At 34.8% G+C, this 19,436-nt stretch overlaps 1 protein-coding gene across 5 annotated transcripts in view; it reads left to right on the top strand.

The window, feature by feature from the left end:
- The window catches only part of FBXW7 (F-box and WD repeat domain containing 7), a 215,993-nt gene that overhangs the window by 166,984 nt on the left and 29,573 nt on the right, over positions 1-19,436 (top strand). For 4 of the 5 annotated variants that reach the window (XM_061142505.1, XM_061142504.1, XM_061142503.1 and 1 more), the window contains one exon: positions 19,033-19,115. In XM_061142505.1, the coding sequence (XP_060998488.1) occupies positions 19,033-19,115 (83 nt within the window). Of the gene's footprint in view, positions 1-16,294; positions 16,625-19,032; positions 19,116-19,436 lie in introns of those variants that run through there. The other variant, XM_061142506.1, reaches the window with a different exon arrangement.

The following is a 19,436-nucleotide window of genomic DNA, read 5'->3' as shown; positions in this document are numbered from 1 at the left end:
GTTTAATAGCTTATCTGCTCTGTTCATGCGACAACTGCTTCACTGAGGGGAGGTTGTTGTTCTGCCGTTTTCATATTAGCTTTGTTATCATGCAGGATTTTCAGCTGCTCACGCTCATTACCATACAGCTGGTATGTAGAAACAAGAAGGAAGCAAGCAGAAGTTGCACTGTCTACAAGAATAAGAAGCTCTCTTGCAGATGGGGTGCTGGCAGATGGGGCATGTGTTTGAACAGGTTTTACTAATAACAGAATGCATTAAAAATCATTCTGAGAAAGTCTAAGGTCAGTGCCATAAATTCAGAGCTTGAGAGGTTGTTCAGCTTTTTGTAGACCTTTTTAGAATATTAATTAACTCTAATGCAAAAAAGTAATAAATGGCCAACCACAACCTCTTCCAACATTTTTTTTTATCAGTTTTCCTTTTTAAAATTTTAATGTATTTTGTTTCTTTTTAATCTAATTTAAAATGCACTAGAACTGTAAGCTAGTGTTTTTCATCATCTTGCACTTTATTTTGTAGTCTTCAAATATATTTAATGTTCCCAGAGTATGTTTATATACAAAAGTGTTTTGATATATGTGCTTTGAACATGTAAACATTCTCTGAGCGATGTAATGACATTCTTCAGTTTTGATATATGAGAATTTGATCAGAAGATGAAAACAAAAGAGGATTTGGAAATCCATGTTTGTGGTGTTGACCACATTGAAAATTAAGATGAGATATATTCTATCTGCATTCAAAATTAAGTGGTGGAATGCCCCAAATGTATCTTTTATTAAAATTATTACTTGTATATTTTTCATATTCACCAAACCAAAATGAATAAAGTAGTAATTGAAAAAATATCAGTAGTTTTTAAAGGATATTTCAGTAGGATCTTAGTGTTTTGACCCCTTTGTTAAATATACTGCTTCTTGATACATCCTGTCTCAATAGGAGATGGCGATAAAAAGCAGGTAAAGCCAAATAAGGCTAGGCTTATTTGTAAGATATGCAGTTTTCGATTTAATTTTAATGAAAACAGAACTCAGCCTGTTGTTCTGTTCATAGAGATTAAGATACGTATTGCCAAAGGTTTTTTTTTTTTTTTTTTTTAAGCTAATATTAGTTATAGTGCTTTTGGTAACTCTCAAAAACTTTCATGCTATAGATTTCATGTCAGTAAAATAGACACACAAAAATGCTATCTGTTAGCTTAATACCTGTGAATCAATAGAATGCTTGATAGGTGAAATCTGTCGTAAATGGTGTACATTAAATATTGTTAAAACTGTATGCTGCCTTTGCTGGTGAAAGTTTATATTCTATTGCACATTTTTAAAGGTACAGGGAGTTCTAAACCGGGTTGCCTTTTAAACACAGGCAGTAAAGATAACTACATTTTCATCTCCTCAAACTGTATTATTTTCTTCCAATTTAATTTATACTTGAATTGTGTAACTGATAAATATGTAGAAATTTTTATTTTTCCTGAGAGGAGAAACATATAAAATATTACAAGTAATTATATGTATGATACAATACTAGTGAAGTCGCTCAGTCATGTCCGACTCTATGCAACCCCATGGACTGTAGCCTACCAGGCTCATCCGTCCATAGGATTTTCCAGGCAAGGGTACTAAAGTGGGTTGCCATTTCCTTCTCCAGGGGATCTTCCTGACCCAGGGATCAAACTCGGGTCTTCCGTGTTGCAAGCAGATGCTTTACCGTCTGAGCCATCAGGGAAACCCAATACAATACTAAATAAATAATAAATATATGAAATGTTTTATACATCATCTTGCCTTATTCTGAATTATGAGTTTTCAAATTATGCTGAGAATTAATCTTTTTCAGTTATTAATCTCTGTAGTTCTGCTGTCTTAGATTAGCTATCTTATAGTCTTAATTATTTCATATAAATATTATTTATTGATATTCTGATATGTGCAGAAAGTGTGTGAAAAGCTGAGGTACGATAGGAATCAAAATAGATGTGGTCAGTGCTTTTATGGAACTTACAGTCTAATGGGGAAGAGAGACAATGAATGTGTCCACACTGACAGGGTGTGGGGTTCAAGCCCTGTGTTCGCAGCCTTACAATGGGGAGGAGGTGGCTCTGTGAAGGAAATTAGAGATGACCTGTACACAGGTCATTCCCACATTGTATCTTCTATCTGGACCTTTTTACTGAGCTCCAGAGCCTGGAGAATCCCGTGGACAGAGGAGCCTGGTAGACTGCTGTCCATAGGGTCGCACAGAGTCGGACACGACTGAAGCGACTTAGCATGCATGCATGCACTGGAGAAGGGAATGGCAACCCACTCCATTGTTCTTGCCTGGAGAATCCCAGGGACGGGGGAGCCTGGTGGGCTGCCGTCTATGGGGTCGCACAGAGTCGGACACGACTGAAGCGACTTAGCAGCAGCAGAGCCAGTTGGAGCGTGATAATGAGTTGAGACCTGGATATCTCAAAGACACCTCAAACCAAATAAGACGAAAGTGGAACTTATGATCCTCCCTGCCCTAGAAAACAAAAGTGAACACTGACCTTGTTCAGCGTCATGTGTCATCTTCCATCCAGTTGTGTAAGAAACCTTGTCAACATCGTTAATAACTCCCTCTCCTTTCTGTACCATGACTAATCTGTCACCAAGTTCTGTGAGGTTTATGTCCTGACTCTCTTAACTGTTCACTTCTATCCATCTGTTAGAGAGGTGGATAGTGGCTAGTCCAGGCCAGCATTTCCTCTTGCACGGCCTGATGGAATAGCTTCCTCCTCGGTGTCTCCACATCCACTCTCACTGACTTCCCCATTCTGTCTTAACATTACATTCAGAACAGTATTGCAGGTTTATCTGGATCATGTCCTTCCCTTGACTAACTGTACTTTTCATTACTCTTATTATAGAGACCAAAATCCTGTGTGAGATCTTGCACAGTCTGGTCCTTCTCTACTTCTCTAGCTTCATCTTGCGCCTGCCATAGTATCTTTATTCTGAGCACTGCAGCCCTATGCGTGCCCCTCCCCACCTCAACACAGCTTAGTTGTTCCTTTAAAGAAGAGGAGCCTTCTCTGAACCCCAAACCAAGTCAAAACCCTACTTACCAGTTTCAGTTTTGCTCTGTTTTTATTGTCTTTCTCCCCTACTACACTGTGAACTGCAGTCATGAAGCAGACTGTACTTAATTTAGCTTATGTAGAATAGGCAACCAAGTGAATGTTGGATGAATGAGTGTCTCTGGGAGATTAAAATAACCATATAAATCTAAATTTGTTGTAATTACGTATCCTAGTATAGATAATATAATTATGTATCCTAGTATATCTAATATAGACAATTAGAACTAGTCAAAAGAATAAAATGTAGGATAGACTCATAGAGATATGCATGTGTCCCCAATGATGTTTACTGCTAGAAAGTGATAACCACACATGGATCAAACTGATAGTTATTTAAGAGGGATTGGCTCTTAGAAAAAGGTCACATGTGATGAAATTAAGAAACACAGCCAGAGTGATAATCACATATTGAAGAGTATGTTCTGATGTACTCACGTGGAAAAGTGCTATGTTTGTGTGCACATATACGTATGTATGTGTATATGCATATGTACGTATGTATGTATATACACACACATATACATTACTTGGTTAATAAGCATTTTTAACTTGTCTGCTGAACTAAAAATTAAAAATGAAAAGGTCATAATTCCCTGTTAAGTGTATTTGGGTTAGAGTAAATAGTAAAGACCACTTGAAGCAGTTTCTTCAGTAAGTATTATGATATATAACTTTTGCCTGTTTTGCTATAGTGTTCACATCATTATGGTAGCGGTGAAAAAACCCAGTAGTTTCTTTGAAACGACCTTCCAATGGAGATACGTCTGCATATTCTGTTCTCAGCTCTTTTTCATTATTTCACATTTGGAGGAAATAAAGCATGGAACATGAAGAAATAAGGGTTAGGAGCTAGAAGTTCTTAAGGGATTTCAGAAAAGGAGGCAAAACTCATGTATTGTGAGCACCTTCCATCAGACTTTCTGCCTGTCTGCCTATTGATGGCTGTGGAGCCTCAGTGCAGCACCCGAGCTGACGGGAGCAGTTCCCCACCAAGAACGTGTCGGCAGTGGAAGGTTAACTCTTCTGCTAGCTGCTCTTAGTAAACTCCCACAAGTAAAGCGTATCCAGAGTCACAGTTAGTGGGGTAGTTTGTCCTTTCTCTCGCTGTGCCCACTGCAAATCTTAACACAAATTTCATCCACACATCACATGTTTGCACACTGAGATAGACTGGGAAGCATCCTAAAAATGTCTTAACTAACACTACTTCTTGCTGTGTGTGTGTGTGTGTGTGTGTGTGTGTGTGTGTGTGTGTGTGTGTGTATAAAACCCTATTTCATTTTCTACAAACTGGAGACCAAACTTCTTGCTGTGTGTGTGTGTGTGTGTGTGTATAAAACCCTATTTCATTTTCTACAAACTGGAGACCAAACTCTGCCTGTGGTTAAATCTCAGTTACCAATTTAATAGTTGTGTGACCTTGAGAATGTTACTTAAACTCACTGTTCCTATTCTGTATCTGTAAAATGAAGTGATAATCACACCTACTTCATAGAGTTGTTGCACAGTTTCACTGAGTTAATATAAGTAAAGTACCTAGAAGAGTGCCTGGAGTATAGTAAGTTTTCTTCCCTGTATACTTCATTTTCTTAAGAGAACGTCTTTTTTTTTTTTTTTTTAACATTGCTTATCAGGGTTGAATATTTTTGATAGCGAGCACTGAAGGAACACTCAAGTCGGATTAAAATCTAGTGTTACTTTTTCTTTATTCTTTTGGTTTAAAAAATTGCCATGTGTGAAAACATTTATTTTTTTCTCTCTCTAGGTCTATGTGTTGTCATATAAATTGGGCAGTTTTATTTATCAGGTACATTGATTTGTCATTTTTTTATTGGCTTCTCTGTCCTTCTCAGTTGGGAAGTTCTCCAGGATAGGTACTGTATCTTGCTCAGTTTTGTATACTTTTTGCTTAGAGTCTGGCTTTCAGTAACTTTGGCTAACTATTTCTAGAATGTGGTAGTCTAGATCTATAAAAATAAAAAGTTTAAGTCACTATTCACTTTTCTCTCTCTCTTATTTCATTGTTTAGAGAACCATTCAACAACTCAGGATTCATTTGGATGACACTGATAATATTTAAATGAAATTTGGGGTTAGAAGATCACCATAAATTTTCCTCACAGTAATTTCCTTTTCCTTTGTTACTTTTGTATAAACAAATAGAGTGAACTTCACAAAGTTAAGGTCTTTGAAATAACTTAATTGGTGAGGAGTAAATTTTATCTTGGCCTAATGAAATCTATTTATTATAATTATTTAATAAAAGCTAGTTGAGTAAAATATCTTAGAAAATGCCATCTAATTTTAATCTTTGCTTTTTTATATTGTGATCATGATGATGAATATGTCTTCATTTAACGTCTCTTGAAAAATATTTTAAGTTCTTGATTTGCTATTTTGTGTCCTGATAGAATAACTTTGAAGGAAAGGTTTAAAATGAAGAGGGTTGTATGTGTCTGTGTGTGTCTTTATCCCAAGAGCTAAAAAATACTACAATTTTAAGAATATTCTAAAGTTCAGCATCTTTTTCCTACCTTTGACTTTATATCCTTTGGGAGACTTAAGTTATTCCTCACAGAATTTTTTTTCCATGTTGTGGACATTTGAACACACATTGACTCAATAAAAGTAAAATTTAGATTGAGTTTTATTTGAAATGTTCTCCTATCACCATGTAGCAGTTTTCAACAGACAAGTTGTGTGCATAGAGCAGTTCATAATTGTTGTATGCGGATTTGTTTCATAGTCATCATGCCATCGTTACATACCATACTTTATTGTAACTGGTGGGAAACCAATGATATCCATTCTACAAAAAGAAATGTTTACAGAGTCATGTATCGAGTGTGACAAACTTTCAAAGTTAAGTTGTAAACATTTGGAGACCTTGAGTATTTATAGATAAATATTTTTTAAGTTATGTGCTAAATATTAAAAAACTTTTTAATAAAGAAAATAAACTTATAAGTAAAATATTTCTGTTACAGTAGTGTTGCCAAGATATCAAAGTGCTCCTAAACATCAATCCTATAGTTCACTGCTAATCAAAGACTACTGTAGATCAGATACCTTTTCAAATTAATAGTTATTTTGAAAATGTTCCCACGACAGGCAAAATCTGTCAAACCCTACTCATGACTATTTCCAACAATATTTCTTTGTACTCAGATTTTATTTACTGACTCTTCAAGCCTTTTGGAATCTGCTGAAATGGTAAGGGATCATGTAAGTGTTCTGCTAGTCATATAATTCTTGATAGTTTCAAAGCAAAGAATGTAGTTTGTTAAATTATATATACAGTAATTGCTTTAAAATGTAAATTGATGTTTCTAAAATGAATATTTAGAATCCTCCTTTTTAAATGTGGTGGGGGCATGATTACTAGGTTCTTCCCTACTCGCTTGACAGCTACATCAAACACTTGAATACTTAAAGAGCATGCCAGCTACTCTAAAATAAGGAAAGAACTGATTAAAGATCAGTATGATGTATACTTCCTAGAGGAAGAATGCAGTGTGCTTTATGTTTCTTCCTGGCCTAGCACCAATATGAAATAGATACTTAATAAATGTTTTTAAATAAGGGAAATACATTCAAGTTCTTAAACTTGATTCATAACTAGAATTTTAAAAGATTTATTTAAGCTCTCCCTTCTCATTTTGAATTCTTCTGTAAAGTAAGGTACTTAAGAAGAGATGTTTTATTTTAAAAAGTATAATAAGTTTGAATCTGGCTTTTATGTATCTGCTAGCCAAATATTTATAATTGAACTTAATTATCAAAATGAGTAAGCCAGGATCACAGAGTTCAGAATAACATGTGTTTAAGGTTAAAGATCCCGGATGACTACAGTGAGTGCTAGTGAAAGTTTACCTAAGAACATACCCGAGGCTGTAGTAAACTTTATTTGAAGGCTTTTTCCAACCTTGAGGTGCTGTGATCATGTTCTGAATTTCTTTATGATCATGAGGAAGCAGTCTTTAAAAATGTACCATGGGTAAAATCATTTTGCCCCCAATAACTAAGGGTGACCACGTCTTTCACCATGGTAGACATTTGCTAAAGTAAGGCTGGCAGATACATTAACAATCTGTAGAGATCTGAGGCCAGTATCTATCTCTTTCTCAAAAAGAGTAAATTATCAAATGGAAAGATAGAATCAGGGCGTAGAAAGTGCAAGAGCAAGGGAATAGAGGTATGATATGGTAGATACCCTTTCATTCTTACAGAATTGAGTTACTAGATATAAAGACTTTAGAATAGTACTTGGTGCATGGTACAGAATAATTATTACAGTTATAATTATTCCAATTCTCTTCCTTTTCCAAGCTTAGGAATCTTTTGGAATGGTTGCTACATTTGAGAATTAGTATGAGATGATGAGTGATAAGGGAAGTAGAAAAGTAATTGTACATGAAAGAATTGAAAAGATTTTTATTCATTTTCTCTGTATATCTGATTTCAACATGTGAGAATTACTTTATGAGTGGTCTTCAATTTTATATACATTTTTGAAAATATAAAAAATAACATCGAACCACTGTTGAGAATGTTCTCCTTTTGCAGTTCAATTGCACATCTGTTGTTTAGTTGCTAAGTCGTGTGTGACTCTTTGTGATCCCATGGACTGCAGCATGCCTGGCTTCCCTGTCCTTCACTATCTCCCTGAATTTGCTCAAACTCATGTCCATTGAGTCAGTGATGCCATCCAACCATCTCATCCTCTGTCACACTCTTCTCCTGCCCTCAATCTTTCTCAGCATCAGGGTCTTTTTCAGTGAGTCAGCTCTTTGCATTAGGTGGCCAGAGTAGTAGAGCTTTAGCTTCAGCATCAGTCCTTCCAATGAATGTTCAGGGTTGATTTCCTTTAGGATGGACTGGTTTGATCTCCTTGCTGTCCAAGGGACTCTCAAGAGTCTTCCCCAGCACCACAATTCCAAAGCATCAATTCTTCGGCATTCAGCTTTCTTGTAGAGCTTAGAATTACATGAAATTATCTTGTTCATTTATTAGCTCATTTATTAGTATGCATCACCAATTCAAGGGACATGAGTTTGAGCAAACTGCGGCAGATAGTAAAGGACAGGGAAGCCTGGCTTGCTGCATTCCATGGATTCACAAAGAGTTGAACACAACTGAGCGACTGAACGACAACTGTGTTTTTCCCCAACTCTAGAATGTCAAGCATATGAAACCATGGATCTCATCTGCATTGTTTGCTGTCTTATACCCAGTGCCTAGAACAGTTATTAGCACATAGTAAGAAATGCCTGTTTACTAACAGGAAAATAGAAAAAGAAAGAAAATCTCTTATTAAGCCACTTAGGTAACCACTGTGCACATTTTTATATATGTAGACTTTTACCATCCATACACATGCATGAGTGCACAGACACAGACACACACACACACGCACACATATATGTATGTATGTATACATTTTCAAAAGGTTCATACTTTTTACCATGTGTTTGACTCTCCCATCCCCTGCTTTATCATAACCCTTCTTTTAGTTCTTTCTTACATGATGAACAGTTTCTGTGACTTCAGAATGCTCTGTACTGAAATCTATTCTTTAGAAGACGGCTGTGAGTTTAGAGGCTGGAGGGGCAGGGCATGGGAAGAAGGAACTGGGAGTAGAACAAGACGAAGTATCTCGTTCCAAGCGAGCTGCACTTTTCAATAGTAGAGGCTACATGTGGGTGAGAATCAGTGAGTCAGGTGTCCACTTTGGCCCTGAGTTACGTTTTTTATTGTCTTTTCATCAAGTTTTTTTGATGAATATGACATTTGAATGTTCAAGAACTCTCTTTTTTCTTTACTATCCACCCCCCCCCCCCCCATTCAAGAGTATAACCTGCTTTTAAGTAAGTACCTTTGGAAACAGTACCTTTAGGTACGTACCTTTGGAAACAGAAGGACCCCTTCTTAGTCAGTGTTTGTAACTAAAATAAAAAGTCTAAAGTTTTCACATCCACACAGTAAAGTTCTCCTTGTACAGAAAGCCATATATTAGCCCTGAAATGGAAGTATGTATCATGGCAGGAAGTACTTTTGAAGAAACCATTACTAGTAAGTTAAAGACTATTTTAACCGTAGTATTAAGTGTTTGAATTAGGAGATAATAATACTGCTGCTGCTGCTGCTAAGTCGCTTCAGTCCTGTCCGACTCTGTGCGACCCCATAGACGGCAGCCCACCAGGCTCCCCCGTCCCTGGGATTCTCCAGGCAAGAACACTGGAGTGGGTTGCCATTTCCTTCTCCAATGCATGAAAGTGAAAAGTGAAAGTGAAGTCGCTCAGTCGTGTCGGACTTGTAGCGACCCCATCGTCTGCAGCCTACCGGGCTCCTCCGTCCGTGGGATTTTCCAGGCAAGAGTACTGGAGTGGGGTGCCATTGCCTTCTCCAGATAATAATACTAAATAGGCCTTATAAAGACTAGTGACTGCTAGAAGTGTTACAGATATTGACAGTACTTTAAGTTAATGATGGTGACATTTCCATATGTATCATAGGTCCACAGATGATAATTCCCTTCTATCTCTTCAACATCTATCAGACTCAGTCTTTTAAACTTAGAAGCAATTCCGTATTACTTAAATGACTATTTAAATGATTTCTCCATTTTCTGACTTCTTACACTACCTAGTTTGGCACTTGATATTCAGTCATATACTCTTCTTTATTAGCTTCTTGTCTTGACAGTTGGATATTAAATATCTTAAGGGTGGAGGATTATTGTAATGTTTTTATTTGACTTCAATAGCACCTTGCAGATCTTGATTATTTCTTAATTGATTGATTCCATTTAACCTAAATCTTTGTTTCTGTTACTTTTTCCCCAGTTACCATCTTTTTGCCCCCAATTTGCCATGTGTAACAGAAGCATAGTTATATAGACCTAGATAATCATTCCATGAACTGAATAAATCAAGATTTAGTTGTGGTTTGCATATTTAATTGCTATTTGCAAAATATAGTACTTTTTTCCTTCTTTGGTAATGTCGAATTTTTTTAGCTCAACTTGAGCCATCACACATATAATGGAAATCAGTTAAAAGTAATGAACTTGGGACTGGAGTCTGTGGTTCTACAATAGCTGTATAACCCTGAATACGACGCTTAATCCTCTACCTTACCTTTCTCACATGTAAATAATAGTTCTTATTTTATAGCATGTTGTGCCAGGCACCTCTGTGTCCACACAATGACACGTAGGTTGGTAAGGTAAATGGTATTACAACTACATTTGCACAAATAAAAGGAAACTGGAACTCATGGTGGTCAAATAATCCCTACCAAGGTTACACTCTAATAATGACATAGCTCTTCTTTAAACTGAGATTAGTCTGATTCCTAAACTTAGGTTCATTCCACAAATGAAGGAGAATTAGATGATTTCCAGACACCCTTCTAGTTCTGCACTGTCTGGCTTCCTGCTATTAATGGTTTTTCGTTGATTCAATGGATATAACTTTTTAACTTCTTAGTCTTTATCTCTTTTCTCAAAACTTTTCAGCAAGGACTAATAGCTAATAAAAGAAATTAGTTTCAGAATTTTAAGCAGTCCTTAAAATGAAAAGTTATTTTTAATATTAAAATGCAAGATTGATATACCATATCTATAGGAAACTTTTCTCAAGCCATGTAAATATATTTGAACCTTACAGATAGCAGCAGTAAATATTAAATTAGATAAAGAAAGTAGAGTGAATATGGTTCTAAGCAGCACATGGAAGGAAAATTGATTTCATTCTTTCTCCATGTTAATTAAATTCATTCCTGGGTCATATTTGCTGTTCCATTTTCCTGGAACCTTTTAAAAATAGTTTCCCATGATATTTTTCTTACTTGACTGAAAGCATTGCTACAAAAAAATTTATGATGAAAATTTGGGAGGAAATTTTGATATGAATTCAAGATGCTTACTGGTAGTTTATTTTGGGTTTAGAACATGAGATGTAAAGACTAATTGCTTTCTAGATAATTCAGGATAAACTTCAGAGTGACTTACAAGTTTGTCAGGTTATTACAGATGTTGCTTGTCTACAAAGAAGTATTGTAAGTAATGTTTTAGTACGCATACTGTCTCTGCCAGCTCTATAACAATATAAAATTTAAAAGAGCAAACAGGCAAAGCTGCCATTTTCATTGTTTTCTTCTCTGGCTGTTATAAATAGAACTCTTAACTTGCATTATTTTGTGAAATTCTGTATGTGTGTATATTCATTTATTGGTAGATACATATATTTTGTATATATGTTTGTCAGATCAGTAATTTGGCCCAAACTAAGGGATTAAAAAAAAACCTTTATCTTGAATCTCTATTGTAATTTATTTGTCAGATCCTCAAGGGCTGAATTTTTATAAAGAAAGTTATACATATTTTAAACTTCAGGAAAAAGAAAAAAAAATTAAGTACCACTTGTACAATTGTAATTATGTTAAAAAAATTTTAAACCAATTTGAGCTATGATACTTTGATTTACATTTTGATTTACTGAGATTAAGATTTTATATATAAGCATCCCCTCACTTCCCAACAAGTGTTATTTTAAACCAAGTTGTTATATATTACAGTATATAGTGTTTGGGATATTTTTTAATGTAGTAGTATTTTAATATATGCTTCCTTGGATGGTAATTTCAAACTAAATCTGGCTCACCTTGTTTCATTTTACATATTTACATGTTCTCAAAAAACTTTTGGAACTAACCCTATTCTCTATCTTAAATTGACCATAAATTCAATGGAGGGGAAAATAAGTTTTTTAAATTATGTGCTATCCCGTGCCTGACACACAGTAGGTGTAAATGCCTAATGAATGAATAAATGTGAAAATAGCTATTGATCAGTACTGCCACCTGCTTGTATTGGGGAAAATGTATGTACTAAGCATACATCCTATTTTAATAGTTAATATACCTGTGATAGAACAGGGTTATTAACTTGCCAATATTAATTGTGAACTTTTTAATAGGAACTTGTACCCCAGGAACCTAATGATAGTAGGTTAGTGAGATTTCCAAAGTTGGTTTCAACCTCAACATGCTTGGCATTCCTTTCTTTGATGTTGAAATCCCAAACCCTCTCTAATCTAAATTCTGTGCTTGGGCAAGACAGCTAACTGTGGTATGTGGTATCCCTAACGTAACATCAGAGTAAAGAATGTTGTTATAGTACTAATAAAGAAAATCACTGATATATCTATATAAATATATTATCCTACTATTATAAAATGAAAATGAAATTTTAAAGGTTGGCAAAGTAATGCAAAGTACCAATAGTATTTATAGTATCATCAACTAGTTATATAACAGTTGGGCTTTTTAGCACCAAGTATAATTTAGTATTAGGTATATATATATGCTTTAGAAAATTTTTATTCTAATGGCTTGCTTAAATGGCCATTTATTCAAAATTATTATTTATTTGTTTTGTATCATCTTTGTACTATGTCTTAGAAAACTGTGAACCTTCAAATGGCAGGGGAGAGAGAAGTATAAAAATAATTACAATGAGGTATGATAAAAGTGTAATGGAAGAAAGTATTTTAAAGGAAAATAATGAACTGTGAGAGTCAAGGTGAGGAAAAGTAATCTATTAGCTACTCTTTCCTCTGTTGACACCCTGTATATAGATACGTTTTTCTCTGAAGATACATGATACTGTGAAGACTGTTTTGCTGTCTGTGTTTTTCGCACTGTTTACCTGTAGGTCAGTTTTTGTTTCTGCCAATAACTGCAACTTGCCCTTTTGAAAACTCAGTCAACCACAACTTGCCCTTCTGAAAACTTAGTCATCGCCACCAATTGCTTAGAAAGAGCCATTTCTCTTGCAGTAGCTCAGAGGTTAATCATTCTTCTACCACTGTTTCCCCAGAGGCTTATACTCTGGGGCAGTACGTTTTCATATCTTTATGCTGCTTTTTAGTTTTTACTACTGCTCTCATGCACTCCTCGTACACCTAGTTCCGTGGATCTGTGTTGAGCTGAGCACTGGGTCTGAATCAGCAGATAGGCTATAATCCAGGGCTTCATTGTCAGTCATTACCCTTGCTAATAGATTTTCAGTAAGGTTTATAACTTGTCAGTCAGCACAAGAAATAATATTTTATAGAATGGGGAATTTATTGCTTAGCTGATATTATATGAAGATTTAGTTTATTGTAGTGAAAAATAAGTATTGACTACTTTGAGATATTCTAAAAATGTGAGTGACAAACACAAGTATTTTCTGGCTTCTTCACTTACAGTTAATTACTACTACTAATCTCTTGCTAGTTAATTTCACTTATTAGTTAATATGACTAGTAAACTAGTTGTATTACTAAAAAAAAATCTCTGGATAAAGTTTTAAACTTTTGTATTTTAGCCAAAATTCTCAGAAATAGGAATTTGAGAATGATTTCATTTGCTTTGTTCATAAATAGATTTTGATGAAAATAATGTAATAGATCACAGTTTTCATTACTAGTACTTCAGTGAATGTGTGCTTAGCCACTTCAGTCGTGTCTGAGTCTTTGTGACCCTTTGGACTGTAGCCCACCAGGCTCCTCTGTCCATGGGATTCTCCAGGCAAGAATACTGGAGTGGATTGCCATGCCCTCCTCTGGGATCTTCCTGACCCAGGGATCGAATCTGCATCTTCTGAGTCTCCATTGCAGACAGATTCTTTACCCATTGAGCCACCTGGGAAGCCCTATTACTAGTACTTCAAAGAATATTGAAAATCATTCATTTTTATTCTGTTAATTTGGAATCTAGTTGAAGACTTGGTTGACTAGCTTTTGCTTGACAAATTCTTTCTTTGTAGTTCAAATTAGCATTGTAGGAAGAGGCGGGCCTTGGGGGACCGTCTCATGGTTGGGGGGCGGGGGGAAAAAAAATAAAAGAAAAAAAAAAAATTAGCATTGTAAACAAGATATTAGGGAGAATTGTTTAAATATTTGGAAATGTTAAGTCTTCATGAGCGCTTACAAATATTTAATTCTCACATAAAGGATAAACAAACTAATAAAAATCATTTCCAAATGGGAACCATGATAGATGGTTGTGAGTGTTGGAAAGTCTTTTCAGTGTTTATTTTTGTATTTCATTTTGATTTTTGAGCTATATAAATATTTTGCCTATTCAGAAATTTAAAAAGTGAATATACATACCTACATATAAACATACATTTGTGGGAATCAGGTTTTCATGTAACTTCATAGCCATACATAGGAGTCATAAAACCAGAAGAGCATTCCATTGAATATACAAAGTTAAGATGTTTTCTTCTTTAACTGTCCAAGATTTTGAGACAGTGTTCCTGGTTTGTTAAAGTTGGTCTGTGTCCTCAGTTGAGTAGACTTTATTTGAAAAGGTTAGTTCAACTAGAGATAGGACATGATTTTAATTGTAGTCAAGGTATATACTGTTACGTGACTGATAGGTAGTCTCTCTGTCCTCTGACAAGCTTTCAGAGGAAATTTCAGGTGTTGCTTTTACAGTTAGTTTCTTCAGATAGCCCAGAATGGGGAGAGGTTCTTTTTCTTTTTCAAATCCTGACTGCTCTGAAGCTGAAAAAAAAAAAAGGTTTATGAGTCCATTCTTAATAGTTGGAATTTTCTTTGACAAGAGTAACATTTCTTTTTAAAAGGAAGTTTCCTTTGAAGTAAGTTAATTGTTTATTTAGAAGACCAACTTTTGTTGAGTACATGTACATATTGTTTCTGAAGCTAAGAATTAGTTTAAGAGCCAGTAAGGAGATTTAAAAAAAAAAAATGTGGAGTATAACTTCCAAGAGAAGACCCAAGATATACATTTTCATAAAATTTTAGGTTATCTTATTTATGTTTTAAAGAAAAAGACATTATGCTGACTTAATTTCCTTTTTTTCTGACTTAACATCTTAAAGGTAAACATTTACTTAAAAAATGATACTACTTTATGCATCATTTAGAATCATTTTTCTAACAAAAGTCATTTATTACCATAGCAAAAAGTATTAAAATGTAGTAAGTCAAGATGTTATTTCCTTTTTCCTGAAGAAACTTCCTAAGTGCTTAAATAACTATAGGGACACAGTTTACTTGTAATAAAGAACGTTAATGGGGAGGGTAGAAGTTAATTAACTAGACCCTTAATAATGGGCCTTTCTAGTCCAAAGAATCTCATAATTGCCTCCGAAGCTAGTTTTGTAGCAAGTTGCAAGATGAAATATCTAGACTTGTGTAGTGGTCATTCTAAGAAAAATGTTGCCTTCAGGCAAACTTTGATGCCTTTTATTATTATATAGAATACATTTTTAATGACAAGCAGTATATATACTTTGTAAAGATAAGTGTGTAAGTGGGAGTCCAGTGCCTGCTGTTTACTCAAAATTAAATGGACACGTAATTATAAGACTTTCCAATGAGCACAGTTTTTGTTCTCTTTGGAGGAATAGAACCTTTCAGCCAGACTTTATATACTTAGTTTGTTCATCATAGAAAGATATTCTCAGGATTACTAAGGACTGACAGTGTATGGTAATTTTTTTTGAAGACTGTGTTTTAAATGAATGGGATGGAAAAGCATAGGGAATATTTATATTAAATGTTAATATAAGAAATATGCAGGTTGAAATATAACTTATTACATAATTTCTGCAAATGCTGGTATGTTCCTAACTGGTTTACCTTTCTGTAAATCACCCTCAAAGAATCTCTCATTCTTCCCTTTGCAACTGCCTATCTTGGACTGTCCAAGCGCCTTGAAAAATCTGATCAGCCTATGCCAGGACTGCAATAGGGTAGCAGTTAGTGAACATAGACTGCTTCACTTCTTTTGGGAGGACCAGATGAAAACATATTCCATTTTCAAAATGTTTCTGAAAGGACTTATTTGTGGAAATGATGCTTGCCATTTAAAACTCTTCAAAAATGCAGGTTTTATAAAATGTAAAAATAACCTCCCGAAAGTTTGAAAGGGGAGAAGGGGGCTGTGGCGTGGGGGCGGTCTCCTTGACTGCCCACCCCCTCCCTCTGTTCAGCGCGCTGTGTGCTTACGGGTTCCCTGGAGCGGATCACCATATAATTGATGTGCAGTCTGCATTGCTGAATCCTGGACTGCACCATTCTGTGTTCAAGGGAAGATGTAATCTGATCCCTCTGCTGCTGAGGGAGGAATCTCTCCAGTCCAGGCTTTGACAGGGCAGAGTCTCCTCCAATAATCTTCTCGGTTCTCTCTCATTATTCCCTCGAGTTCTCCTCAATCAAGCTGCATGTATGTATGTGTGTCCCGAGAAGCGGTTTGATACAGAGCTGCATTTGCCTCTACTGTGGAGTTTTGTTGCCGGTTCTGCTCCCTAATCTTCCTTTTCTGACGTGCCTGAGCATGTCCACATTAGAATCTGTGACATACCTACCTGAAAAAGGTTTATATTGTCAGAGACTGCCAAGCAGCCGGACACACGGGGGCACAGAATCACTGAAGGGGAAAAATCCAGAAAATATGGGTTTCTACGGCACACTAAAAATGATTTTTTACAAAGTAAGTAAGCTGTTTTCTTCCTGTGTTGTGTGACTCTGTGTGTGTGTGTGTGCCTGCCTGAGAAGGAAAATCTGTATCATCAGAGATGGCTGCAGTATCCTCTAATTTTGGTGGGTGGCTGGATGTCTGGTATTCTGTTTTATATCGTGAATGTAAGCAAATAATGGAAAGACAACATGAGCTGAAAAAAGCTTTACATTTAAAATAAAAATGAGTATTTTAATCTGAGAATTTTTCCTCTAAAAATATATTCGTACTTTAGAAACGTGGCTCTGTTAAATGCTGACCTGGAAATACTCTACCCTTAGTTAGCTTTCAGTGAACCTTTTTGCCTTTAATTTTTCTATGCCTTGTATTTAGGGTGGTTTTTTTTTATCCTTTAGTTGCCGCTCTTAAAGTGTAGAATCACTAGAATATTAGGGATTTATGTTTAAAGAGATTTTATTGACTTTCTGCACCCCTTCAAAATTGCAGAATTAATTTTTGGTTCTTAAGTCAGTATTTTTAGTAAACAATATAATAAAAAAAGACTTATATAGTCATACAGAAAGTGCTTTATTTTATTGAATATTCTAAATTTGAAAATCCTTTCTCAGTGGTTCCCTTGAAATGAATTTTGGGCATTTTTATTCACTGAAGGATTTCTAAGATGGAAATAAAGTTTGCCTTTAGTGGCAAATGGTATTTGCACCATTGTATTTACAAGATATCCCGGAACTTCTGAAAGCCAGTATTCCTAACTTAATTATGATGAATATCAAAATTTATCAACATAATTTTGAAAATGAGTATCCATAGAAGTTATAAAAAATAGATTTTTAAGGTAATCTGTACTGACCTTCCTGATAAATAAATTTGTGTGTGTGTGTATGTCTATAATTTATATACGTGTAAACACGTGGCTATCCTATATATTGAAGCATTTATTTTTGCTTTTTATTAAAATTATTTGGAGAAAGAAAATAATGGGTTTTGAGAGGAGTCACTTTAGAACAGTGTTATAAGTACAGAAACTTCTTGAAGGGTTGAAATAAGACCAGTTCCATTTCTTTCAGTCGGTATTTTCGTGAACTAAGGTATAAATTGTGGATGAGCTTGTCATACCCTCATGTCTTGCCTCTAACATTGTAAAATAATTCCTGTGTTCTAGAAGACTTTCTTCATGATGATAAAAACACAGTTTTTATTATCTAGAATATGATTCAAAAACATTTTCAGAGTCTTCTTGGTTCTTTTTAGTATTTACAGGGTAGCATGCTGTGTTATGGTGTTCCCATGTGTAGGTAAGAAAATAAGTCTACTGCAAAGCTAGGGTTTCACCTTATTGTAAAATTGAGGATAACTTTCTATCACTCTGGGGATCCCCCCTCCCGTTATTTTCAATAGTATAGTAATTAATTAGCAAGCACAAATCTTAGAAGGATTACTAAAATATAAGTTGTTGAATCTCATCAGATCTTATTTTATATAGTTTTATAACATATCTATAGTAAGATGACCTCCATTAACCAACAGTAAAATATAAAAAGTAGATATTTCAATATTGATGACAAAATGTAATTCTGAATATATTTGCAGTATTCCATATCTATGTAGTGTAATGAAATACTTTAAAACTACAAATGTTGGATATACCTTACAAAGATGCATAACTCATTCTTTTAAAATCTTTCTGTTTTTCTTGTTGGTTTTCAAGTTAGTATATTTTGTCCTGAGTATCTATAATGTATAGTCAGTAGAGCTGTATATTCTGTGTGAATATCAACGGATGGTTTTTTTCCTACCTTTATTGTATTGTCTCTAGATTTCCCTCTTATTATGGGTTTACTGTTTGTACTGCCCTCAGTGCCCACAGTCATTCTTCATGCCTTATCATAATTACTTTTCAAGAGCATTCTATTTACATTATTCTCTTTACCCTTTTGTAATAATGTGTTTTAAATCACTGACTGTTACTTCCATTCTAATTTTGAAATTAAATATGTCTTTTAAAGGAAAATGAAAATCACTAAGAACAGCATGTTGAATATGGTTCTTTTCTGTGTGGGTTAACTTGAGATATTCCCATGTATTGGTCCTTAAACCAGAAAATGTGAAAGGTATATTACTCTCAAGGAATATGTACGATGGGTATCAATTTTTAAACCACCATACCTTATTCTTCTGCACAAATATTAGGGGGAGAAATTCACTTCTCCAGTCTTGTAAAGAGTAAAACAAAGTAGAAATAATAGAAGAAAGTATGAAACATTTATTTTCTATATGAATTAGCTGTGCCTAATTAATATTGCAGACATATGAAAATTTAAGGTTTTTTTTTTTTCAGTATTACTGATGCTAACATTAAGATTTAATAATTGGACAGGTGATTTTTTTTTTAAACATATCTCATTTGTTTTACCTTATAGATGAAAAGAAAGTTGGACCATGGTTCTGAGGTCCGCTCTTTTTCTTTGGGAAAGAAACCATGCAAAGTCTCAGAATATACAAGGTAATATTAAGTATAATTTGATTCTCTCCCTATTCTCATGTTTCTTTAAAGAGTTGATGATTCTGAAAAGCTTTCATTCACTTTATTCTCATAGAGTTACAGTGTCACTAATACTGTTGACTATTTAGCACATTTTGCCATCACTGAAAACTGGGAAACATACATTTTAAATAAGGAGAAGAATGACTACCACTGTGGGTATACATTTTGTTACTAATACATTGAAGTAAGACACACCCAGAAGTTCTCTTATCAACAAAAGTTTTAAATTATAATTTTGAAGGAATTCTAAAAAGTAAGTCCTAATATATGGATATGAGC

Source organism: Dama dama, chromosome 5 (assembly GCF_033118175.1).
Source record: "Dama dama isolate Ldn47 chromosome 5, ASM3311817v1, whole genome shotgun sequence".
Lineage (NCBI taxonomy): Eukaryota > Metazoa > Chordata > Mammalia > Artiodactyla > Cervidae > Dama > Dama dama.
Note: the sequence above shows the minus strand (reverse complement) of the source record. Positions and strands in the feature narration are given on the sequence as shown.